Source organism: Anabas testudineus, chromosome 2 (assembly GCF_900324465.2).
Source record: "Anabas testudineus chromosome 2, fAnaTes1.2, whole genome shotgun sequence".
Classification (NCBI taxonomy): domain Eukaryota; kingdom Metazoa; phylum Chordata; class Actinopteri; order Anabantiformes; family Anabantidae; genus Anabas; species Anabas testudineus.
In genome coordinates this window covers 3,277,772-3,299,903 of record NC_046611.1, presented here as the reverse complement: position 1 = coordinate 3,299,903, position 22,132 = coordinate 3,277,772, and the positions used below count along the sequence as shown (strand labels likewise).

The window sequence follows — 22,132 nt, the reverse complement described above, 5'->3', positions numbered from 1 at the left end:
CTGCCTCCATTAATAACAATATTACATCTTAACAAGAAATATTTTGTACTGTTTAATTTTGATGTATTTTGTTTTACTATTTTATGTTAATGGTTGAGTTAAGGCCCATTCATGATATTTCCGCTGTATATTTTCTGACTGTGTGGAGCTGGTATAGGACGCTAAGCTAACATTAGTGCTTCTATGTAGGTCAAACATGTTTACTCCTCATACTAAAAGCCATTTCTTATTCAATGTGAACAATGAGAATAAAACATTGAAACAATAACATCAGCACAACCTGTGTGCTGTCATGTCCATAAGATTATCATCCAAACACACTAGTTCTAATCTGCAGTAAACAAAACGTTTCTTAAATTCAGTGTCTTATATTTTGACTGGTGAGGATGTAAACGTTTTCAAATGTAGCTTTGGCTTCTAGCAAAATGTCATAATCACTGTTACAGCTTAACATGTGTACAGTAATTTAAGGAGGAGTAATACAGCATTTTTAACTAATTCAAATAAACAATCCAAACAAATTTAACAAAGTAGTTTAGTTAGTGTTCACACGAAATGGAAAGTTCTCAGTTACTTTCCCTGTGATATACAGTAATCTTGTGTAACCCATTTATTGTGGGATCCAGTTGAGTTTTAAAGGAATGGTCCTTTAAACAAAATAACTAATGCATGTAAACCATAATTGTTGTTGTTACATTGATTATATTTGGCTGTAAATCATGCACAGTTGCCACCAGCTCTGTCACACTACATAATGGTGATATTAGTCTTCATGAGGAATGATGTTCAGCCTGTTTACAGTCACATTCTGCTGTCACAACAGAAAATATAACTGAACAGCAACAGAATTTACTGTAGAGCTCAACACTGAATGAATAAAAAGACATTTAATGTCTACTTTGACCCTCAGATGTACCTAAATACAGTTAATATGCTGTATTAGATGTAAAATTGTTCCTCGAATGGGCAATATGTATTATCCAAATGTGTTAGAAGAGCTAAGTCTCTTAAAGTGCAGTATTATTGTTTTGAAGTTGCTCATAGACTCAGAGTGAATTTATGTTTTCAGAGCACAAGACTCCCACGACACAGTAGATGCATTATTTTCTTTTAGACTGAAAACACCTTGTTATTTCCTCTTCCTGGTCTGATTGAATAATTGAACTCTGATTTGATTCACGTCCGTCTCTGCTTTCTCCTCTCCTCCATATCATTTCCTCCTCTCTTCTGCTGAAGCTCGTCTGAGAAATCGTTTGCATGGAGAACTGCAGGTATGATTTCTATCTTTTAACATCTCATGGTTATTTTATAAAAATCTGTGGTTTTCAAAAGAGAAAGTTTGAGGTTTCAAACCAGAACTGATCATGTAAAGCATCTCGTACTGTAAACGAACAATCTTAAGCTTTAGTGATTTTTTGTGACATGTATTTTAAATTGTAAACACTACAACTTGAAATAATACACTGTACAATCTGTACCCGATTCGTTCTATAGAAAGCGTTTTCCAGATGTAGAAACCAATTTTAGCCTCTAAAGAGCTGCAAATTGCTAGAATGCAGCAGCAGCCAGTCAAGCAAAACAGAACAATGTTTCTGCCAGTAGACAGCGTATGAGTTTTGAATTGAACCCATTTGCTATTTTCTCACAGATCCCTCTCTTCTGTTTCCTGACCTATTCTTCACTGTCAGCTTTCCAATAAAACAAAAGTACCGTTATCAAATGTTGGATTCTTTGGTGTCAAAGAATCATTACATTTTGTTTCTTAGATTAAGAGCTGTTAAAACGTTTTCATTTTGCCATTTTGCAGGATAATGTGTCACTTTCTCAGCACGTCGCTGTCTAAATCTTGGACTAACAGCCTTTCCAGGATTCGCTGTATGTGTTTAACTGTATGACAGATGCTTTGGCAGGCGGAGAGTCGCAGGGTGCAGCCATGGAGGCGTCTGGTCGTCACCGAGAGGCGGAGGAGGGACTGTACCTGCCTGAACCGGACTGCGTCTCCCTGCATGACAGTGAGGGTCTGTTAAATGTAGAAGTTTATGTGTGAAGCAGAATCTAGAGAAAGTTGCTCAGTTTCAGACGGTTCCTTTCTTAGTGAAATGCTTTTGCAGTGTTGTGACAATTTACTTGATACTTGATATTTGAATTTAAGAAACCAGTTTACCTGTATTCGGCAGAAGTTTAGCCTGTAAACAGAGGCTATGTTGACATGTCAAAGAGATCTAAACTACAAACCAGAGGTGAGGAAGGCTCAACTTAACGAGAGCTCCTCTGAACTCTGCATCAAATCATAACTGTCTCCATATCATTAAATATTAATGACTGAAACATTTAAGTTGAGTAAAATAACATCATTAGTTATTTATTATATGAAGGACACCATCTGTCAAATACTATTTCAGTGCCTTAAAGACATGACTTATGACTTCTAATGGACCTGAACAACAACAACAAGTCACATATATTTATATAGTTACAGTCATTCCAACCTGAACCTCCATCCAAAGAGGCTGATGCGCATTATTTTGTAGGCAAATCTACACTAAAGTAACGTGATGACGTTTCAGAAAACAAAATCATCCATTGCTCATCTGTTCATGTCAGTTTAATTCAACAAAAACAAGTCTTTATTTATAACTTTATGACATTTTGGTCAATCAAGCCTCCTCAAAGCGTGTGTTAAACCACAAAGATAGTGTGTTCCTGTAAACACCGTACTTTAATCTGACTCTCTAATACCATTCAACATCATTAGTAAACATATGCTGTAAGTTCTGAGTAGCTGTTTGAAATCTTGAAAACAAAATTGCCTTTGGTTAGAGTGGTCTAAAAGTATAAAAATATCCCCCACATGCTTCCTCCTCCACATCCTACAGGCAAAAGTAGGCCAGCATTATTGAAGCTGTCCAGTATATGCAGATTGTTCCAGGAACAGCATAAAAGCTTATTGCAGATATCTGTGCATATGTATTTATGTGCTTAATGTCTTCTAACACGTTGAACGCCAAGTGATAAAATATGCAAAAATGTTGTGACTGATGTGATGGTGGTCACACCTCTGCACGGAGCTGTAATTAGGGGTTTAAGTGAGTCCTCACCCTCTTACTTCTCGTTGTTCTCAGGCTCAGGAGGTCACTCGGTCCATATGACGTCGTATTCAGACAGTGGCTACCAGGACAGCAGCGTCAGTTATTACAGTAATCAGAATGTCGTGCGTTCGGAGCCGCGAGCCACGATGTCAAGAAGCCCAAGAGCTGAGGGCCAAGCTTCTGGGCAGGTGGGACTGGGCTCCACTGGGTTAGATCCAAACTCTTTGGAGTTTCTTTTTTTTTTGTAATATGTTGTTTTTGTATTTATGTCTTTTGGAAATATTAAATAATTGTATGCATTTCTGCACATCTGAAAAGTTGTGTATGAATATTAGACCAGATAATATGAGAAATCACACATTTTGAAAAATAGTGGAGAGATTTTTATCTCAGTGTCCATTTCTTGGCTGTACATGAACTTTAATCATATCACCTTGTGATATACGAGGATACTGTGCTGATTTTATTTGATTTTTTAATTTTTAAAAACAACTACATCCTATTTCTTTTCTGTGTGGAAGTTGATGCTCGATACTGTCAAAGTTTAAGCTAAAAGCCTTTTTTTAATGTTTGAATGTTTAATGTTAACACTGAGCACTTTAGCAGACACATGCTCAAAATCTTTAAAAACATTTAAAGTGAAACATAAATAGAAAATACAGACGAATGAAGCAAGTTACTGAAACAAAGTTGTGTTTGTTGTGTTATATTCAAATAGGAGACTTTTTAAATCCTATTTAAAATATTCATAGTAGGCATACAAAAACAGTACTTAGTCAATTTGTCAGCTAGAGATGATTTAGAGGAGGAGGACGTTTGAATGTCTGTGCTTGAAATGAAGGAAACGTTGAATGAAAAATGACGAATGCTGAGAATTTCAACTTAAAACAACTTTTGTCGTGTGAGAGCAGCTTGACACAGCTAGCAGCGATCGGCTAGCTGTGTCAGTTCTGTGTGGACAGCTCAAATACTGAGGATCAAAGATTATCCCTGAACCTGGTTCACAATGAACAATTACACTTATTTATTTAATTAGTAGCTGTTCTGGAGCTTTCAGACGAATGAATTGACTTCGAACTGTTTGTTTATTTTTAGCTGTAAATAATAATCTTCAACCGTAGAGTGATGACAGCAAACGGCACCATAATTACTGTCATGAAAAAGAAAGAACAAATCAAACCGAGTCTTACCTTAAAATTGTTCACTCACTCACTAACAGCTCATTTTATTGTGGCTAATAATCACACCTTCTTTGCATGACAGTAGAAGGAGAAATGGCAGATAAAGGTCAGCCAATAAGAGTTTTTGCCTGATTTATTGCAAACCCAGCAGCCTCACTGGATGGGCTTACACGTCCCAGCTCTTAATTGTCCTGCGAGGCGTTTAAGGCTTCGATGGATTAAGGCGGCACATATCAGCATCCAGTTGGCCGAGTCTGTAATTGAGGGACATTTTACATTTGGTAACAGGGAGGAAAAGTTTGTCACTATAAATATGAAATATTCTGTCAAATCCTCCCTGAAAGGTATTTTATTTATTACATCCAGAGCTGAGGATTCAGTGTAATGACTTAGGACATTTATTCAAACTCCTGCACGTTCACTTACCTGGACAAATGAAAAAGATAATGACGCCCATCATCCGACATGATAAAGCATCCGGCCTTGGAGTGTCACGTTACTGGTAATTGGCAAGTAGATTTGCAAAGTAGAGCAGTGCAGCGTGCAGACTCCAGTGTTCACTTATCTCTTATTTCAGAAAACAAAGATTAATGGTCAACAGTGTTATGGATATTATACTTGACATTTTTGTTGTTTTTGGCCTAGTGAGCACATGGAATCAAGTGAATGCTAATTAAAAATGAGTGAAATGTCAGTAAATGTCAGTTATTAATACCATTAGTGGAAGTTTGAAGCAGCAAATGTTTAGCTGTTAAATTACAGTAAAGCACAAAATAAATAACATTTTATTTAAGGGATTTGACATAAATGAATGAATGATTTATCTTTTAATGTATAATTTAAATGTATCTACACAAAAATAGTAACCTATGCTAAAGGAGGCAACAGGTTTTAAATGTCACATTCAGAGTCTCTGAAAGCTGTAATTTTCCTTCATCTTCTTCCCAGGCTTCCAGTCGGGTGTTGCGGAGGATGGCCTCCCTCCCCTCCAGGAGCCAGTCTCCAGGATGCGGCACCGCTGGCACTGTCTCGCCCTCTCGTATGTCACTGCGAACATCTCAAGGCAGCACCTACGACTCACCCATCCTCTCTGAGCCCAAACCTCTGGCTGCCGTCTTCCCGGGCACCACCATGCCGCCCTCCTGCCCTTCACCAATCTCCCCGACTGACGGCACACAGGCCCTGGGGGGTAATGGTGGAGGAGGTGGCATAGGAGGAGGAGGTGGGCGGCTGGGCTCCACTCTCTCCCTGGTTGAAGGCAGGGGTTTAACGGGGTCGCCGCTGCGTTCGGGGATGACAGCAGTGCCGCAGCACTATGGCTCCACGCTGCCCAGGCAGAGCCAGCCGCTGGCCTACGGTGCTGATCCATACGGCCTGTACCAGAGGAGCGCCCTGCCCCGGCCCGACAGCCTCATAGGTCAGTCTGTAGTCAAGGAATTGTTTTAGCATTAAATAGGTGGACAGGATTTATGTTAAAGTCCTTAAGGTCACATTATTGTTAGATGCACATACAGTGAAGTGATTGGATCTGTTCCTGTGTCCTTGTCTGTCTCTTGTGCCATAATGGTGGTCTGATATTTTATTACTCCTAGGCAAGAAACACACATGAATGCATATCGAGTGTCCTTCATCTTTAGAATCAGTGGAAATATTCATGGGTAGAGAGGTCAGTTGGTACCGTGGAGGATTGACGGGTCAGATCCAACCAGGTCAAAATCTGGGCCGGAAAAACAAATGTTTCACTAATTTTCCTTTGAGCTACTCACAGTGCTGCAGTAAAAAACTGTGTGTGAAGTGTTTTCAGCAAACATTCTCCTAGTAAATAAATAAAACCACGCTGCACCGCTCGGACACCATTTCATGTTGATTTAATAACACTTTCTTTGTCCGGGGAAAGTTGACTGAGCAGCACTGATTTAATATTGTCGCACACAACACTTACACCGAGCAGGAACTCTGCAGAGCTTCCTGTATCTCTGTGAAGCAGCGAGAATCATTAAATAGAGCTGCATGTTGAACAAAATAACTTCAAGGAAAACTGCAAGCTCGGCAGGTGATGTTATCTCGTACTCTGGCTTAGGGAGCTCATTTCATGGAGTTTTTAGTCGAATTATCTTGCAGCACTGGCAGATAATGCTGCTGGGTTTGATAAAATTCATTTGATGCATGCTAGTGTGGAAAAAAGGATGTAATAAAAGGGGGAGGATTTCACTTGTACCAGGTAAATGTTTTGAAGTCTGACTTAATTTTTATCTTGTTGGCGGTTGATATTCTTCAGCACTTTTGAAGGAAAACAATATGGAGAAAAGATCACAGTGCAGTTTCTTTTTGCAGACAGCACAGTGGATCCCAGTTGCCTGTTGTTAAGTGCATGAGCTCAACAGCGTGAGCAGCGTTTCCTCTAGAAAGGCTTCATGCAGGATATTGAGGGCAGGAAACCTTTGTCTCAAGCAGCTAGTAACATTGCCTGACTTGTAGTCAGGCAATGTTATAATGATTTTATAATGACTGTGTGCTTCCCTGATTGGTTAAGACAGCTGAGGCTGTCTGAGAAACTTGAGTAGAGATCATCTCTGTACTGCTGCGAGCCTGATAGAGACGCTTTTGACGGCTCTTAGGAGCAAATTTCAAACCATAAAGAAGCTTTTAAATGGATGTAATATAATTGTCATGAAACCATTGGTGACGTTAAAATAAGTGACCTTCCCTCAGAAATATAAAAGACTCCTCTACCATCTACAACTTTCTGCCTACACACTGCTGTGTAGCTGGTGGAGGATTTACTGTCGTCGAAGTGCTGCTGATGCTGCAGCGACACAGATTTATTCCACCGTCCTGCCCTGTGTCACTTTACTAAGCCGCTCCAGCTGACCCATATAGAGTGTTTCTATCACAAAGCCTCGTGGAGCATCAGCATGTCATTATCAGCTGACGGCACTGGAAGCCTTTATTATGCTGTGATCAGAGCGCGTCTGTTTTAATTTAGTCCATTTTCGCATGACGTGCATCCACAAAGTGTGTGTGTGTGCGCAGTAGGAGTGTTTGTGTGGATGTCAGTGATATGCTCCTGCAATTATTCACCTTTTGTGTTGTGCTTTTCATGTGTTTGTGCACGTGTGAAAACAGGATGGTGAAAGGATTGGTAATGTGGATGCATATGTGTGTGTAGGAGGCAGAGTCAGTGAACTAAATAAAATGTCTCCTATTCTCCAGCTGAATGATTTTCGTCCTGCAGTGCTGCTAAGTGGCCTAATATGTTGCCTAAGTCGTTTTTCCCAGTTATCCTGCAGATCCAACATAATCCCAGATTACATGAGGGAGATAAGCAATAGATGGATATACAAGATTAGGCTATTACTGATCAGCAGCACTCAATGCTTAGGTAGTGAAACCTGATGGGCAGCCAGAAATGAATGTAAGCTGGGAGATGATTTGTGTGTCATTTGAAAAAAATGGAAGTGAAGTTTAGCCTTTTCTGTATAATGTATTGATATATTGAGTGAATTGTCTGAACAGTGAGTATGTGCTGTATTTGAGAACACACAGAACCTAGGTAGAAAACTAGCAGAGAAATCTAGGGTACAGTACACAGTAGGTAGCCACATATAGATATATACAGATAGATGATGCGTGTTGTTCAAATAGTAGAGAACAGCAGACTTTTGTGTTGGTTGTGGACGCTCTGCTGAGAGAAATGTCAAAATCAAGCTTTGAGAAATAACAATTCACAGGCAAGATGTTGTCTTACAATACTGAATTTGTAATATAAAAATAAATAATCCCCCTCTTACGATGACATTAAGTAAAGCTATTAGGTAAAAAAAAGAAAACATACTAATTATATATGTTAATATGGACCCCCTATGTTACTTTAAAGTGTTTCTTTAATTGTTTCATGATGATAAAATGGCCACACCATAAGCTATATAGCTACAAAACACTACAGAATTACATATGATGTGCTTTAGTTTATAGCCTCTAAAGGATAAAGCTATGGAGAAGGGGTGATCAACGCAGCGAGAATAAATCAAATAATTATTAATATAAACAGTGCAAAAGGGCCCCTATGGAACTGTTATTGAACTGCTGAGAGTTCATCTTACATGTTATATTAAAGATGTCACACTGAATTATAACTATCTCATCTACTGCTAAATCATTTTTAGTGTTAATGGATAAATGAAAATAACTGTTTAAAATGAATGGATAATAATAATAATCATAGAAATGCTTGAAGAATCTTTTCTTTTTCTTTTTTTTACATGATCAGTTGTCGATCTTTAAGAGAGCGTCTGACACAGTGAGAAATAAACCTCCTCTCGTTTCATCTCTATCTGATCCTGGTACATTTCAAACATTTGGTAGCTTTAGCATCCTCTAACATGAAGGGCACAGTTTTGGTTTCGTGCTGAAGAGCTCTTGTGAAAGACAAAGGTCCAGATTTTCCTCTAAAGGAATGTTCTTTGTGATAAGAGACCCGAGTTTCCTTCTTAGTCACTAAGAAATTTATGTAAATCAATAAAAGAAAACAGCAGAAGCAAACAGCTTCTTCATCAGCAGCCTGTGCCGTTGAGCCGATCCACAGAGGCTGCCCCTCTCGTGCCCTAAAGCCTCTTTATAATTGGAGCACCCTTTGAACTGATCTGCTTGGAGATTGGTGGATGGAAAACTCTCTGCTCTGCTTGTTTGACTTGCTGATGACGACGCCTGCAGCACATGTTGAATGACCACAGTCCGTCACATTTTATGAGCTCAACAACAGCTGGAAGTGAATTAAAGTGTTTGGTACAATCTTCAGTTGCATTGAGTCGTTTTTCTGTTTCTGCAGAAAAATACAAATGTTGGTTTCTCCACCTTCTACCTTGATAAATGTTTCCTTCCTGTCATTGTGATAGGCATTTTAATTAACTCACTGTTCAGTTGATTGTTACCTTATGCATGTTTGGTGCTTACAGTACATTTCTGTGAACATTCATTTGTTTTTCAAGCGTTTTCTCTCATGTAGCCACAAAAAGAAAGAACACTGTTCTTTCTGCAAGAACACATTTAAATGTGTGCAGCCTAATAATACAAATACTTTTTCTAGTTTAATGACGTTTTTAATTTTTGCTGTAATGAAATGTTTCCCTTTGTGTCCAGTTTATTGTGAAGTGCAGTGTAAATATTTATGTACGTACTTTCGTCCCTGCAGGGCTCCACAGTTCATACGCCGGCCACGTGGGGCAGATAGATCCAGAGCTGAGGGCGGCGCTGTCCCCAGACTGCCACATGACGCCAGTTTTCGATGAACGCTCCTTCCACAGCCCCCTGTTTCACAGCCCCACTCACGACCCCCAGGGCTCCCTGTACAGGACAAGCACAGGTAGTGCACCGTCGTTAATGTTAGCTGGTAGCATGTAGCGTCATTTAACATGAAAACATGTTATATTGGAGTACGTGGTGTGGTCTCGTGTTGGCATTTACTCCTTAACATTTAATTTAGTTTGAACGTTTGATCTCTTGGTGCAAACTGAATTTAAATAAATATAGAAAATCTGATTTGTGTGTGAGGGATTGTGGAGAAGACTGAAATACTAACATCAATCTTCCACAACATTTTAAATCTCACTGCACATTTCCTCACTTAGCTGTTTTAGTGTCAGCACGGAAAAATTACTCAAACAACCCAATTTGTCACAGCAGCGTCCCCCTCAGGGGCCCCGGGCCCATGATTGAGAAGCCAGGCTTCGTTTCACATCAGCTCAGAAGATTATTTGTCTAAAATCTGTGGTGGAAATCATGGTTTACAGGCACAGGAACTGTTGTTATTATCGCTCCCTGAGGTCAGATCTTAATTAGGCTAAAACCTTTCATGTACTTCGCTGCTTCTTAATTGAAGCTTTTGCAGAATGATTTAAAGCTGAAAGCTCTGCGGAGTTTGATAGTGGAGCATCTAAAGAGACGTTTTAGGTTTGTTTAGTCAAGATTTAAACAGGTTTGGCTGGTGAGACAGCTTGCTGCTTTTAAACTGCCTGTTTAAACCCTTATGTAACATATCACTTTCCCTTTTATGTGACCTTGGATGTGTTTTGATCTTGGAGATTGAAATAAACTGCTCCCAGTCTTGATGCTGCTTTTTGAACTGTATGAACACATTCTTGATCCCCAGTGAACAGAGCCAGGATTAAATATTTGCAGAATCATGCTGTATTATTTGACTTCTTTAGGTATGGAGACCCTTCCTCGGACCACAAGCCATTGCGGCACGCTGCCGTACCAAAGAAGCAGCTATGGGCTGAACTCTGCAGGTCTGTATGTCGACTCCTACAGGGTCTCTGGCGAGCCCGTCTTCTCCCACCGGCACTCGGGACTGGTAGACCGAGTTGTTACACGCACCCCGTCCATCGAGAGCATCCATAAGGACCCCAGGTACTGACACACACACTGATCCAGTTCATCCCAGTGCTGCTGCATGTGTTTTAGATCAGGCAAACCAAGTTCCTTCACACTAAACGAGCTGTATGGAGCTGGTTCTGTGCACAAAGGTGTTGTCACATCGAAACAGGATCTGTCCACAAGAATGTGTGGCCATATTAATACCATATTACCAACACAATATGCATAGCCATTATTCATTTTGCTTTTAGCTAAATGCTAATTTCAGCATGTTTGACAAGTTTTTAAGAAAAATCATTGAACACATTGAAGATATTTTAGCAGAACACAATGTTTGAACCTCATGGTGACTTTATAGGAGGTATCACAAAAGAGAAATCACTAGGATTTATCCTCTAATATGATATATTACAACTGTGGGTCGGCATGTGAAAAAACAAGATGCATCAGCATCCAGTTCTACAAGTGATGCTGGCACATACTAATAACCTTTAGCATTAATGATGTGTTAAAATTAACAGGTGCTTCAGTAGCAGAGTAAAAATGACATTAAAGAACAGACTAAATCTGGAATATAGCACTAATAAATGAGGGAGGTGAGATACTGTAGATACAGATTTATATTTCTATGATTTCAGATGAGTCTCTGAAACCTGAGAGTTCGACTTGAAAATAAAGTTTTCTCTTTGTTTCCTTTCAGGGAGTTTGCTTGGCGTGACCCTGAGCTTCCAGAGGTCATCCACATGCTGCAGCATCACTTCCCCTCCGTCCAGGCCAACGCCGCCGCCTACCTGCAGCACCTGTGCTACGGAGACAACAGGGTCAAGGTGGAGGTAAGGTGATAGGACGTGCTGGGAAGCTGTTGGAGTGGAAATAACAGGATGAAGGTGACAGCCGTGACTCACTCCTCAGGCGGAGGACTGTGCTGCCTGTTAAAGTCTGCGATACACACAATAATACACTACAGTTGGTGCAGCCAGGTGGGCTGTATCAATAACATGCTCCCAAATGGCAAAGAGAGACTTTGATTTGGTCAGAATCATTTCACTGATTGATTAATTGAGGCTGAACGCGGTCGTTCTCTTTTACACAGCCTCCTGTTGTATGTGTGCACTGTGTTTGAGTGTATTCTCAGCTTACAGGATTTGAAATTTAACTTTATTTTGGAGATCCTGGCTGCCAAGCTCTGAGCCAAGCCGCCATCTGCTCCAACAAAACTTTAAGTAACGTTGGTGCCAAATGTGCCGGCGCTCCGACACACTGAAACGCAGCACGCTCACTCTTTGCTCTGCTTCCCGTGCAGTAAATAACTCCGACACAATGGTGCAGCTTCATGCTAGAGCCATTTTAGTGCCGTTTGGTTTATTTGGTGATGAGCTTTTAATTAGCCTTTGGAGCGGCCTGGACACACGCCTGCTCATTTAGCCAGAAACAAATGTTTCCTGTGACGGTTTGAAGACAGAATCAGAGACACACAGGAAGCCTCTGTTGCTCTCCTGAGATTGGATATATTTCGAGATGACACAAGAAAGTTTTGAACATGTAACAGTGACGCCGTGCAGGCCTCAGTTCAACAGATTCTGTTATCTATGACCACCCTAAACAAACCACAAGACGAATGAACAAATGCTCAGAATAATTTGATTTCTTTTTTTTTTTTTTAAAACACTGACACCGATGACTTTGCTCTGTAGGTGACCGACTGTGAATTTAAAGCATAAGAATCAAAATATAATTCATGGCAGTGACAGTGATCCTTTGAAATTTGAAAGGAATAAATCCAAAACTGGCTCAGACTGCACGGAAAAAGGCATCTTTCATTTCTTTTTTATTATTACATTTCTTTTCTGTGATCAGAAATTGGAGCAGGAAAAGCTCAGTAGAGATTATGCAGCTTTTTGTCTTGAGCCAGTAGCAGCTTATTTAAAAGGACAAAGGATATTTAACAATAAATGGATCAGTAATTTGAGGGTTGGTGTTAAAAACTGCAGTTATTGTATGGACATAACTGTGTTCAGCTCCAGTTCCTCTTTAATTCACTCGCCTCTGTGATTGGTTGTTGCTCCGCTCTGCAGGTGTGTCACCTGGGAGGGATCCAGCACCTAGTGGACCTGCTGGATCACAAGGTGGCCGAGGTGCAGAAGAGCGCCTGTGGGGCCCTGAGGAACCTGGTGTATGGCAAGGCCACTGACAACAACAAGGTGGCGCTGAGGAATTGCGGCGGCGTTCCCGCCCTGCTTCGCCTCCTCAGGAAAACGACCGACAATGAAGTCCGCGAGCTGGTCACTGGTACGTGCTCAGGTTTAGTGAAGGCCTGCAGAACAGTATAGTGAACTCTGCAGACGAAATAACAATAAATAAGAAGCTGTAAAACGGAAACATCGAGCAGAAAGTGTTGAAATTCTCCTGAAATTTCCTCACCACAGTTCAATGATGTCATTTCTCCACATGAAGATATTTCTACAAATGTGAAAAACATTAAATAATGTAGATTTAACTGCCTTTGTCAGTGCGTCACTACATATGTTGGTGCACTTCTGCCACCAGTGTTAAATATTGTGAAACCAATTTGTCAAACAAAACTAAACGTGTGACATTATCGCTCTATAATTCTTTTAGTGATCACAGGAATACACAAGGTGCCTTTAATTGTCTACAGAAGCCTGGTAAATACATTTCAAAATGCCAAAATGGTGAAAATTCCTCTGTTTCTAGAAGTAACTTTGCCAAGGCCGCACAGCTGTTTGAAGTTGTTAAATTTAATCACACATTTTACAGTATAATACATCAAATCTCACACAGACCATCAAGTATTTTCTCTTGAGATAGTTCATTAGAAAGTAACAGAAAGGCTTTAAACAGTGTGATGGCCAAGCCACACACCACATCTTACCAAAAATCAAACCAGTCAGAGTCAGACATCCTCGTCTTGAGCAGCAACAAGAAGCCGAGCAGGTCAGATGGTTTAGATGTGTTTAGTTTTGGGTGATAGTCTTTTTATTCCTGTGAGAATAAACTCAGGTGACAGCAGCAGCATCCACATTGAGAAACAGAGCTCCTAAATGTAAAATGTGACACATTAAAAGAACCCACTGTGATGTGTGTGGGCGTTCGGCTGCTAGCGAGGTTCATTGGCTGCCTGGATAGCCGTCCGGCTTGCTGGCTGAGCACCGGTCTGTCTGACTGGCTGACTGGCTGGCTGTGTATTAATCTGTGTATCGGCTGTTCTGTGGGAGGTGAGAGCGGCGGCGGCGGCTTAAACACTCAGCGTGCCGTGTTGACAGAACAGATCTCGGCACAGTCCTCGGGACAGATGCTCAGATAATGTGCTTTGGAAACAGGATGCCGCCGACAGCTCTGCAGCCACACCACACATGCTGTCTAGTACCAGGAGATATGAAGCTGCTACATGGCTCCGATTCCCAAAACACCTGAGAGAGTCCTCATTCTGTTTAAAACTGGGAACGTTTCTATTTTTACTGATCAGGTCAGAATTTACATTTCTGTCTTTTTGTGGCTGAACAGCAGCTGTGGCGGCTGCAGGACAAGCAGCTTCTTCTAAAGTGCAAAATATACCTGCAAATACAAAAACAATTAGTTTTATAAAATAATGGATTAACAGACAAGTGCAGAGCACGTTAGAAACTCAGAACAGTTTCCTTTGTGGCACGGCAACATGTCTTTCCCACCTCACTGTAAATGTCCCATAATTATGCCTCCTACCTTTCAGACTAACACTGTGTGATTTGAAGTGATGACACAAATGTATTTTTACATACGGTGCATTTGAATATTGCAGCTTGCATTGAGGAGAGAGGCTCTAACGAAGTTGTTTAATTCACACCCACGCTCAGAATAAGTGTAGGAAGTCGTTATGAAGATGTATAGTTTTCATCAGAGTTTGTATGTTTGGAGTTAGTTTTACTCTAATTTTTTAATGTGTGGGTTTTGTTGTTTATAACATTAGAAACGAAGCTAAATTCATTAACTCAGCTCATTTCTAAAACAGAATAAAAGGTGTAAAACGAGAGAGAAAGTCGAATAAAGCAAATAACTGTTTTTCAAAGATGAGCCGCTCTGAGGATGAGAGATTTTCTAATCATCAGAAACACGATTAGTTCGTGTTCAGCCTCGACCTTGTCCCTGTAACAGGACGCAGAGGAACTAGATGATTTAGGAATTAGTATTTTACAAGACAGGAGACCTATTGTTTGTTCATCACCTTCAAAGTTAAAATGTATATAAATAAACACACAGGATTTAAAAATGCCTCGAAACATGTTTGAACTGACGACATTTGTTCATGTGCTGAACATCTACAAACAAAATACTGCATTTATTTATGTCACATGTCCTCATTTAGTCAAAGTTTCATGGCTTTATGGTAACTTCTGGATTTTGTCACTGGTTAACTGAGATACTTCTGTACACTGATCGTTCCCGAGCAAATACACAATAAACATGCAGTAGGAAAACTAAATTAATCATAACACATTTTTATAGTTCAGGATATAAAATAGGTTTCAGTGTTATTTGTTTTAAGTGACTGGCTTTGAAGCAGCAGTCTTAAAGTTTGGGACAGAGAACAGTCCTTCACAGTTTAACACCAGATTAACACGTTATAGAGGATTTGAAATCTTCCTACTGTTGTTTGAACGTGTCCGTTTTTATCCAGAATAACTAACAGGATATAAGACGTTAATATCGACTTCAGAGACGCCACCAGGCAGATTTTGTTACCTTTGAATCTTTAGACCAGATGTTTTCCCCTGTTTTGATCTTTTATGCTAAGCTAACAGCTGCTAGCTTCAGATTCATAGTTAACAGATATGAGGGTGTTATATTCTCTGCCAGAAAGCAAAGATTATCCAACAGTTCCTTTAACAAGTGAAACCTGTAAATGCAGTGAGGAACTTGATCCTGATTGGCTCCCTGCGCCCACAGGTGTCCTGTGGAACCTGTCCTCGTGTGACGCCGTGAAGATGACCATCATCCGTGATGCTCTGTCCACGCTGACCAACACCGTCATCATTCCCCACTCGGGCTGGAGCAGCACCTCGCACCGGGACGAACACAAAGTCAAGTTCCAGTCGTCCCTCCTGCTCCGCAACACCACCGGCTGTTTGAGGTGAGCAACGAATCAAACGCACCCCACGAGAACCCTGGTGAGCTCTCAGAAGAGGTTTTTAAACGGGATCCACAGCTTTGAAGAACAGTTCTGCAGTGATCAAAGCTGCTATTATTATGGTTATTTATCAGAGTGAATAATAATCTTTGATGAATGTTTAATCAAATTAATCACCTCCTCACAGTCAGAACTGTCCCAAAACCGCATCAATCCGTTCTCCTTTCTTAATGAAAATGCATTGAACAAAGCACCTCGTCTCCTAAAGCCTGTTGGGTTTCCAGAAGTGCCGTTAGCTCATTAAATTGATTCTCGGTTTTGAAATGCGGGGATGACTTTTGGATTTATTGCTCTGTGTTGCTGTGTTTCTGACTGCTTTTCATCTTAATGATTCTATAAAACCACAGCACATAATCACAACTGTATAATCCATCAGCAAGCGCCTCCCTAATGGAGATTTTATGCAGGCATCAAGTCTTAAGTATGCAATTGACCACACTGGCCTAAAGAGGCAAATACCAGCAAAATGATGCCTCTGAGTCTTGAAGTCAGTTTAAATGTGTTGTTAGTACTGTGTAGATTTATTGATCTATGGATTTTTGGATTTGTAGGTGAAGAAACACCTGAAACCTTTATATAACTGTATAAAAAAACAAAAGCATCTGTCGAGAATATTTGATGACTGTGCTTTGGCAAATCGGACTTGTTTGTCCACAAACGGCTCCAAATCAAATTACACCTGCTGAGTGGAGACTCCCCAGTTAAATGAGTGGATAGGTGCCATCGTTCTTTAGCATCAGGAGCCAATCAGGACTCAGCCCAGGTGTGTATCCTGAAGTAGGTCTGAACCTGAAAAGAACTGTTTTCTGCAAATCAAATTCAATTTCAACTCTTTAAATCAAATTAATTCCAGAGGGTTTGTTAAACGTGATCCGTCTGCTTTAAGCTGCAGGGAAGGTGCATCTCTGTACTCTGACGCCAGCGTTTCTCTGCACTCACACTGACTGAGGACGTAGATTGATGATATAGAAGTGCATTGTGGGAGTTCTGTGCCGTTGTGCAGTCTTCTCATGTCAGCTCTCCATTAGAAGCAGCTGAAGGTTCCTATTGGAGGATCAGCTCCCTCCTTTACTGTATCCGGGCAGGTTTTAAGCCACCCTGTGGGGGAATCCACACACTGCACCTCAAGTTTGAATTAACGTGGCTCTGTGTGTTTGTGTGTGTGAGGAACCTGAGCTCAGCAGGGGAGGAGGCGAGGAGTCAGCTGCGTTGCTGTGAAGGTCTCATCGACTCTCTGCTTCACGTCCTCAAAGCCTGTGTCAACACGTCCGACTACGACAGCAAGGTGCTGCAAAACACAGACACACACGTTTATGTTGTGACTTTACCTTAACTTTAACTAAAGCAGTCTGAACTGAAATCTTCACCCTTAACAGAAAAAGCAAAGACATTCATCATAGCATATTCAAGCTTTTAATTTTCTCCTACTACATAAACTTCCTTCACTTGTTATAGTTGCAGAGTTTTATTGGGCTGGTCGGAGAGGATAATGAGACTTTCCTGCTGCTCTCTCTCATCTTAGATCGTGGAGAACAGCGTCTGCACCCTGAGGAACCTCTCGTACCGGCTGGAGGTGGAGATGCCTTCCTCACGTCTTCTCGGCAACCAGGAGCTGGACACACTGCTCGGCTTCTCCTCCCCGGTCAAGGAGCTGGACTACCTCTGCTGGGGCAAGAGGAGGCGCGGCAGGAAGAGGGGCGGCTGGCCCGACGACAAGGTAGAGGGTGGGGTTACCCGAGAGGCACTATGAGCCTACAGAGACTTTGTATACCATGACTTCCTACAAAGGTGTTTTCTTAATGCTTTTACCTGCATAAATAAAATACCTGATGTGTTCTGCTTGTCGACTGATGTGTTTCTTACAGTGGGACGGCATCGGCCCAATCCCAGGTTTCTCCCAACCTCTAAGAGGAGCAGAGCTGCTGTGGCACCCAATGGTGGTGAAGCCGTACCTCAACCTGCTGGCTGAAAGCTCCAACCCCGCCACGCTGGAGGGTGCAGCTGGGTCTCTGCAAAACCTGTCTGCTGGAAACTGGAAGGTGGGACTCCTCTTTTTAATGACACTGGACAGGCTGTAATTGGAATTTTATGTAATAAAGCTGTGTGTGTGTCTAGTTCTCGGCCTATATCCGAGCTGCAGTGCGTAAGGAGAAAGGGCTGCCGATCCTGGTGGAGCTGCTGAGGATGGACAATGACCGGGTTGTGTGCTCTGTCGCCACCGCCCTCCGCAACATGGCGCTGGACAGCCGCAACAAAGAGCTGATAGGTCTGAACATACACAAGTAAAACTAGACACACAACAAACTATAGCTTTTTATATTAGCAAAACAAAAGAGTCCATTCATTCTAATCAGACTGAACTTGAACGGTGTGAACACATCCCCACCTTGTGGACGTTAGGTGTGTTGACAGTTGTGAGGTGATCACTGGCTTCAATCAACAACATAATTAAAAGGTGAAAACAATGTGACAAAGTGAAAGCAGCTGCTAATAGGGATGAACTTACCGAGCATTATCACCTAAATCTGCAGCTCTCTTCAGCTTCGCAGAGATTAACAGGGAGTTTTTCAGTGATGTAAACCGCTGTATCCCTGCTAAATGACTAAAAATGTAAAAAAATGTAAAAAAAAAAAAAATCCCACCTGCTCACCTACATTTAGCAGCTAAAGGATCATATATTTCCTTCAGCTAAGCCATCCACCTACTGGTGGGGTTAGTAAAATGTGGATATCACATAGTAAAAGAAACGCAACCCAGTAAGTAACGTGTCTCCCCCCGCAGGAAAGTACGCCATGCGGGATCTGGTGAACCGGCTGCCTGGCGGCAGTCCAACAGTGCTGTCAGACGACACGGTGGCATCGGTCTGCTGCACTCTGCACGAGGTCACCAGCCGCAACATGGAGAACGCCAAAGCTTTAGCCGACAGTGGAGGCATCGAGAAGCTGGTGGACATCAGCAAAGGGCGAGGGAAAGGGTACGAAAAGGGCAGACTGGGGTTATAAATATGAGGGTTGATGAAGAAGAGTCCCTCCAAAACATGCTTTTACATTCATTCATTCATCAACAGCATCAACTTTAATACTGTGATGTGATTAACTCGTTGATCTTTACCTGTTGTACTGTTTTGTTTGTTGTTCCAGCTATTCGATGAAGGTTGTGAAGGCAGCAGCTCAGGTGTTGAACACACTGTGGCAGTACAGGGAGCTGAGGAGTCTTTACAAACAGGTCAGCACCAGCTCACACTCCTATTACAGTTTCTGTGTTTCAGATTTAGATTTTAAAGAACTATTTAACTCGACTTCATCATTCAGGACGTTTTTCTCAGAACAAGTACAACTAGTGACAGAATATTCAGTTGAGTTGGTGTAAACTTTATGCAGGATGGATGGAACTACACCCACTTCATCACTCCCATCTCCACCCTGGAGCGAGACCGCTACCGCTCACAGCCGACCCTGCCCACCAGCCCTCTGCAGATGTCCCCAGTTATCCAATCAGGTGAGAGATCCCATGAGTGAGGTCAGAGCCACTGTCGAAACCTCAGGAAGGCAGAACATGTACTTTCTGTGAGGGTAATCTATTACCTATCTGTTTTTTTCTCAGGTGGTAGTGCAACATCCTCGCCGGCGATGCTCGGGATAAGAAGGCACAGTTCAAACTATCAGAGGGCGCAGTCATCTATGCAACTCGACACGTATTACGGAGACAGCAGTTTACACAAACGGCAGTTCACAGGTTTGTGTATTAGCTTGTTATTGTGGAGTCGCTCATTGATCTATATATAAAACCCATTATACACAAACCTGCTACAAGAATATACATGAATACATATTGTTGTATTTCATACTTCAGGGTCTGACAAGAAAACCCCGTATTTCATTGGGACGTATTCTTCCCAGTCTGGAGAGGATTTGAGGAGGTCCCAGGTAAGAAGATTCATCCATAACCAGTCACATTAAAGTGTTTATATGCGGCTTAATGCTAAGAGGCAATAAAAGTAAATGAAAACAGATATGTGTGGTTTAACAAACATGTTGAATCACACATCATGTCATTGTACACTACAGTCTTTTTTCAATCCAATTAATCAATTAGTGAATTGACAGAAGCAGAGCAGACTCTTTTTTTTTAGGGTTTATATTGTATTTGAAAAGATTATCATGTATAATACTATAAACTCTTATTTTAAAATATCAGCAGTGTCGGTGTTCACTAAAACAAACTGTTCCTCTCAGCACCCAGAGCCATTCTACGATGAGCCGGACAGGAAGAACTACAACAACTATAGAATGTACCTCTCATCCCCACAAGGCTATGGAGAGGAGCGGTACGACGATGAACCGGTCCACCTGACGCCATCATCCCCCGACGGCTACGCCACCCAGTCCCTCCGATTCAAAGCCAACACCAACTATGTGGACTTCTACTCCACCACACGGAGGCCTTCAAACAGGGCGAACAAGTTCACCGGCTCACCCGACTCGTGGGTGTAAAAACAAAGTGGACACCGTGTATGTTGAGCTTCGCCGTTGTGGCCATCTGTTACTGTGGATGTTTGTTGTGGAGAGTGCACGTGGGTGCACGCTGTGTGGTTGTGTGAAAAGGTTGAGGACGCATGTGAATGTGTGTGCATCTGTGCCCAGGGCTCCGTTTCCTACGTGCAGCTTTTGACTAAGTTAGACCACGTACACAACAATGCAAATAAAATGAACCGTTCTTTTATTCTTGACCTTACAGGGTTCATTGGTCATCAAGAAACAACCCGTTACAAATTAGACACTGGTTCTGAACCAGCCCTTCAACAGTGGTGACCTATGTGACTCACAGGAATCACAGGTGGCCTTAGGACGCGCGTCTGGCCTCAACCTCAGTCAGGTGTCAACAACCTCACAGAGGTGAAGAACGTTTATAAGTGAAAGATTTAAAGTACACTTCAATTTAATGGCCCAACACCACAAATTTGCCTCAAGGTGCTTTTAAATTTGTACATCAAACAACACTATCAGTCCTCAGAGGATTTGTAGTCCATGCTGCTTGAGGGATGCAGCCCTGCTTGTTTTCCGACTCTGCTCTAACCAGGATCAGGTGTTGGATCAGACTTTGTTAGGTTAACGCTTTGTTACTCATCCAAGTAGCTTCTTCAGCCTGAGAAAAGTTTGTAATTGATCCTGGTTCCACTCGAGTGAAGACAGTTGTAGTTATTTCCTGTGCACCTAACATACCTGTTCAGGCCAAGAGACAAGTGGAACCAGAGCAAAGCTTTGACGTCCCAACTTCCAGGTAACCTCACCTGTATGACTGAGAATCTTCAGTCACAAGCTGGAAGATACCAAATCAGATGAGGGTGAAGGTGGGAAGACAATATAAATTGTTATCTTTTAGCTTCTGATTGAATGAACACATCTGATTCAAGTAGATCCAGGATAGCTGGAAAACAAACAGGAGCCCGGGTGTCCCACCCTGCCTCAGACTCTTCAGTGGTGAGTCCAGTCGCTTTTAAAATCAAATCAAATCTATGCATGTTGCTCTAAAACCAGAAACAGATTTTTGACCTTCAACTGCATTGTTATGTACATGGACTTCGAATCTTTTCCACCGTAAGAGAACAGCACAAAGATGGGCTTGATCAAAAGGTGCTTATTAGGGAAAAAAAAACAAAAACCAGCCCGAACTTTGTTGTTTACCAGAGTGTTTGTTAACGTCAACTGATTTCATTTTTCTCCGCAGTAAAAGTGTGCAGTTTGTTGGCTTAATAACATAAATATCGTCCGCCAGCATCATCTTGAGTGCGAGAGAAAAGGAACTTACTGGAGCTGAAGATGGTGTAAAAAAGGCCACACCTGGGACAAATACTGCTCACTTGTAATTCTCTGCACTTACTGCAGTAAATAAAACTACTTCACTGCTCCAAACAGGATAAGTCCAACTCTTTTTAAAGATTATTTGGCCCAGGTTTGGTGTGAGAGCATCCTCACTCTCTGGACCTTTAAAAGACTCAGAGAACTGAGGTTACATCGGTAACCTTTACTGTCATGTTGGCCAAAGTGCAGTATACCATAAAATATGTGAAATATGTGGAAAAAAAACGTGAAACTCTATTTGTACAGATACAATGGTTAAACCGTCCTGTTACATTGTTGTATTCAATATGTAGAACTTTATATGTGATTGTGTGGAGAAGATTTTTCTATTATTTATTGATTCTTTTTTATTAATTTCCTTGTGACCTGACCAAAATATCCCATCTGTCTGTTCTGTCCAAACTGATGATGATGATAATAATGATGACAATGTGCAATGTT

At 41.5% G+C, this 22,132-nt stretch overlaps 1 protein-coding gene across 5 annotated transcripts in view; it reads left to right on the top strand.

Annotated features, from left to right (window-relative positions):
* LOC113162830 (plakophilin-4-like) overlaps positions 1–21,648 on the top strand; it is a 34,988-nt gene extending 13,340 nt beyond the window's left edge. For 2 of the 5 annotated variants that reach the window (XM_026361051.1, XM_026361052.1), the window contains exons 4-22: positions 1,237–1,271; positions 1,899–2,018; positions 3,123–3,277; positions 5,219–5,687; positions 9,462–9,632; positions 10,477–10,678; positions 11,346–11,478; positions 12,721–12,934; positions 15,590–15,773; positions 16,998–17,115; positions 17,353–17,547; positions 17,696–17,869; positions 17,946–18,096; positions 18,612–18,804; positions 18,971–19,055; positions 19,211–19,328; positions 19,434–19,565; positions 19,683–19,756; positions 20,066–21,648. In XM_026361051.1, the coding sequence (XP_026216836.1) occupies positions 1,237–1,271; positions 1,899–2,018; positions 3,123–3,277; positions 5,219–5,687; positions 9,462–9,632; positions 10,477–10,678; positions 11,346–11,478; positions 12,721–12,934; positions 15,590–15,773; positions 16,998–17,115; positions 17,353–17,547; positions 17,696–17,869; positions 17,946–18,096; positions 18,612–18,804; positions 18,971–19,055; positions 19,211–19,328; positions 19,434–19,565; positions 19,683–19,756; positions 20,066–20,323 (3,181 nt within the window). In that variant the 3' untranslated portion in view covers positions 20,324–21,648. The remainder of the gene's footprint in view (positions 1–1,236; positions 1,272–1,898; positions 2,019–3,122; positions 3,278–5,218; positions 5,688–9,461; positions 9,633–10,476; positions 10,679–11,345; positions 11,479–12,720; positions 12,935–15,589; positions 15,774–16,997; positions 17,116–17,352; positions 17,548–17,695; positions 17,870–17,945; positions 18,097–18,611; positions 18,805–18,970; positions 19,056–19,210; positions 19,329–19,433; positions 19,566–19,682; positions 19,757–20,065) is intronic. The other 3 variants (XM_026361055.1, XM_026361054.1, XM_026361053.1) reach the window with 3 other exon arrangements.
* The last annotated feature ends 484 nt before the right edge of the window (positions 21,649–22,132 follow it).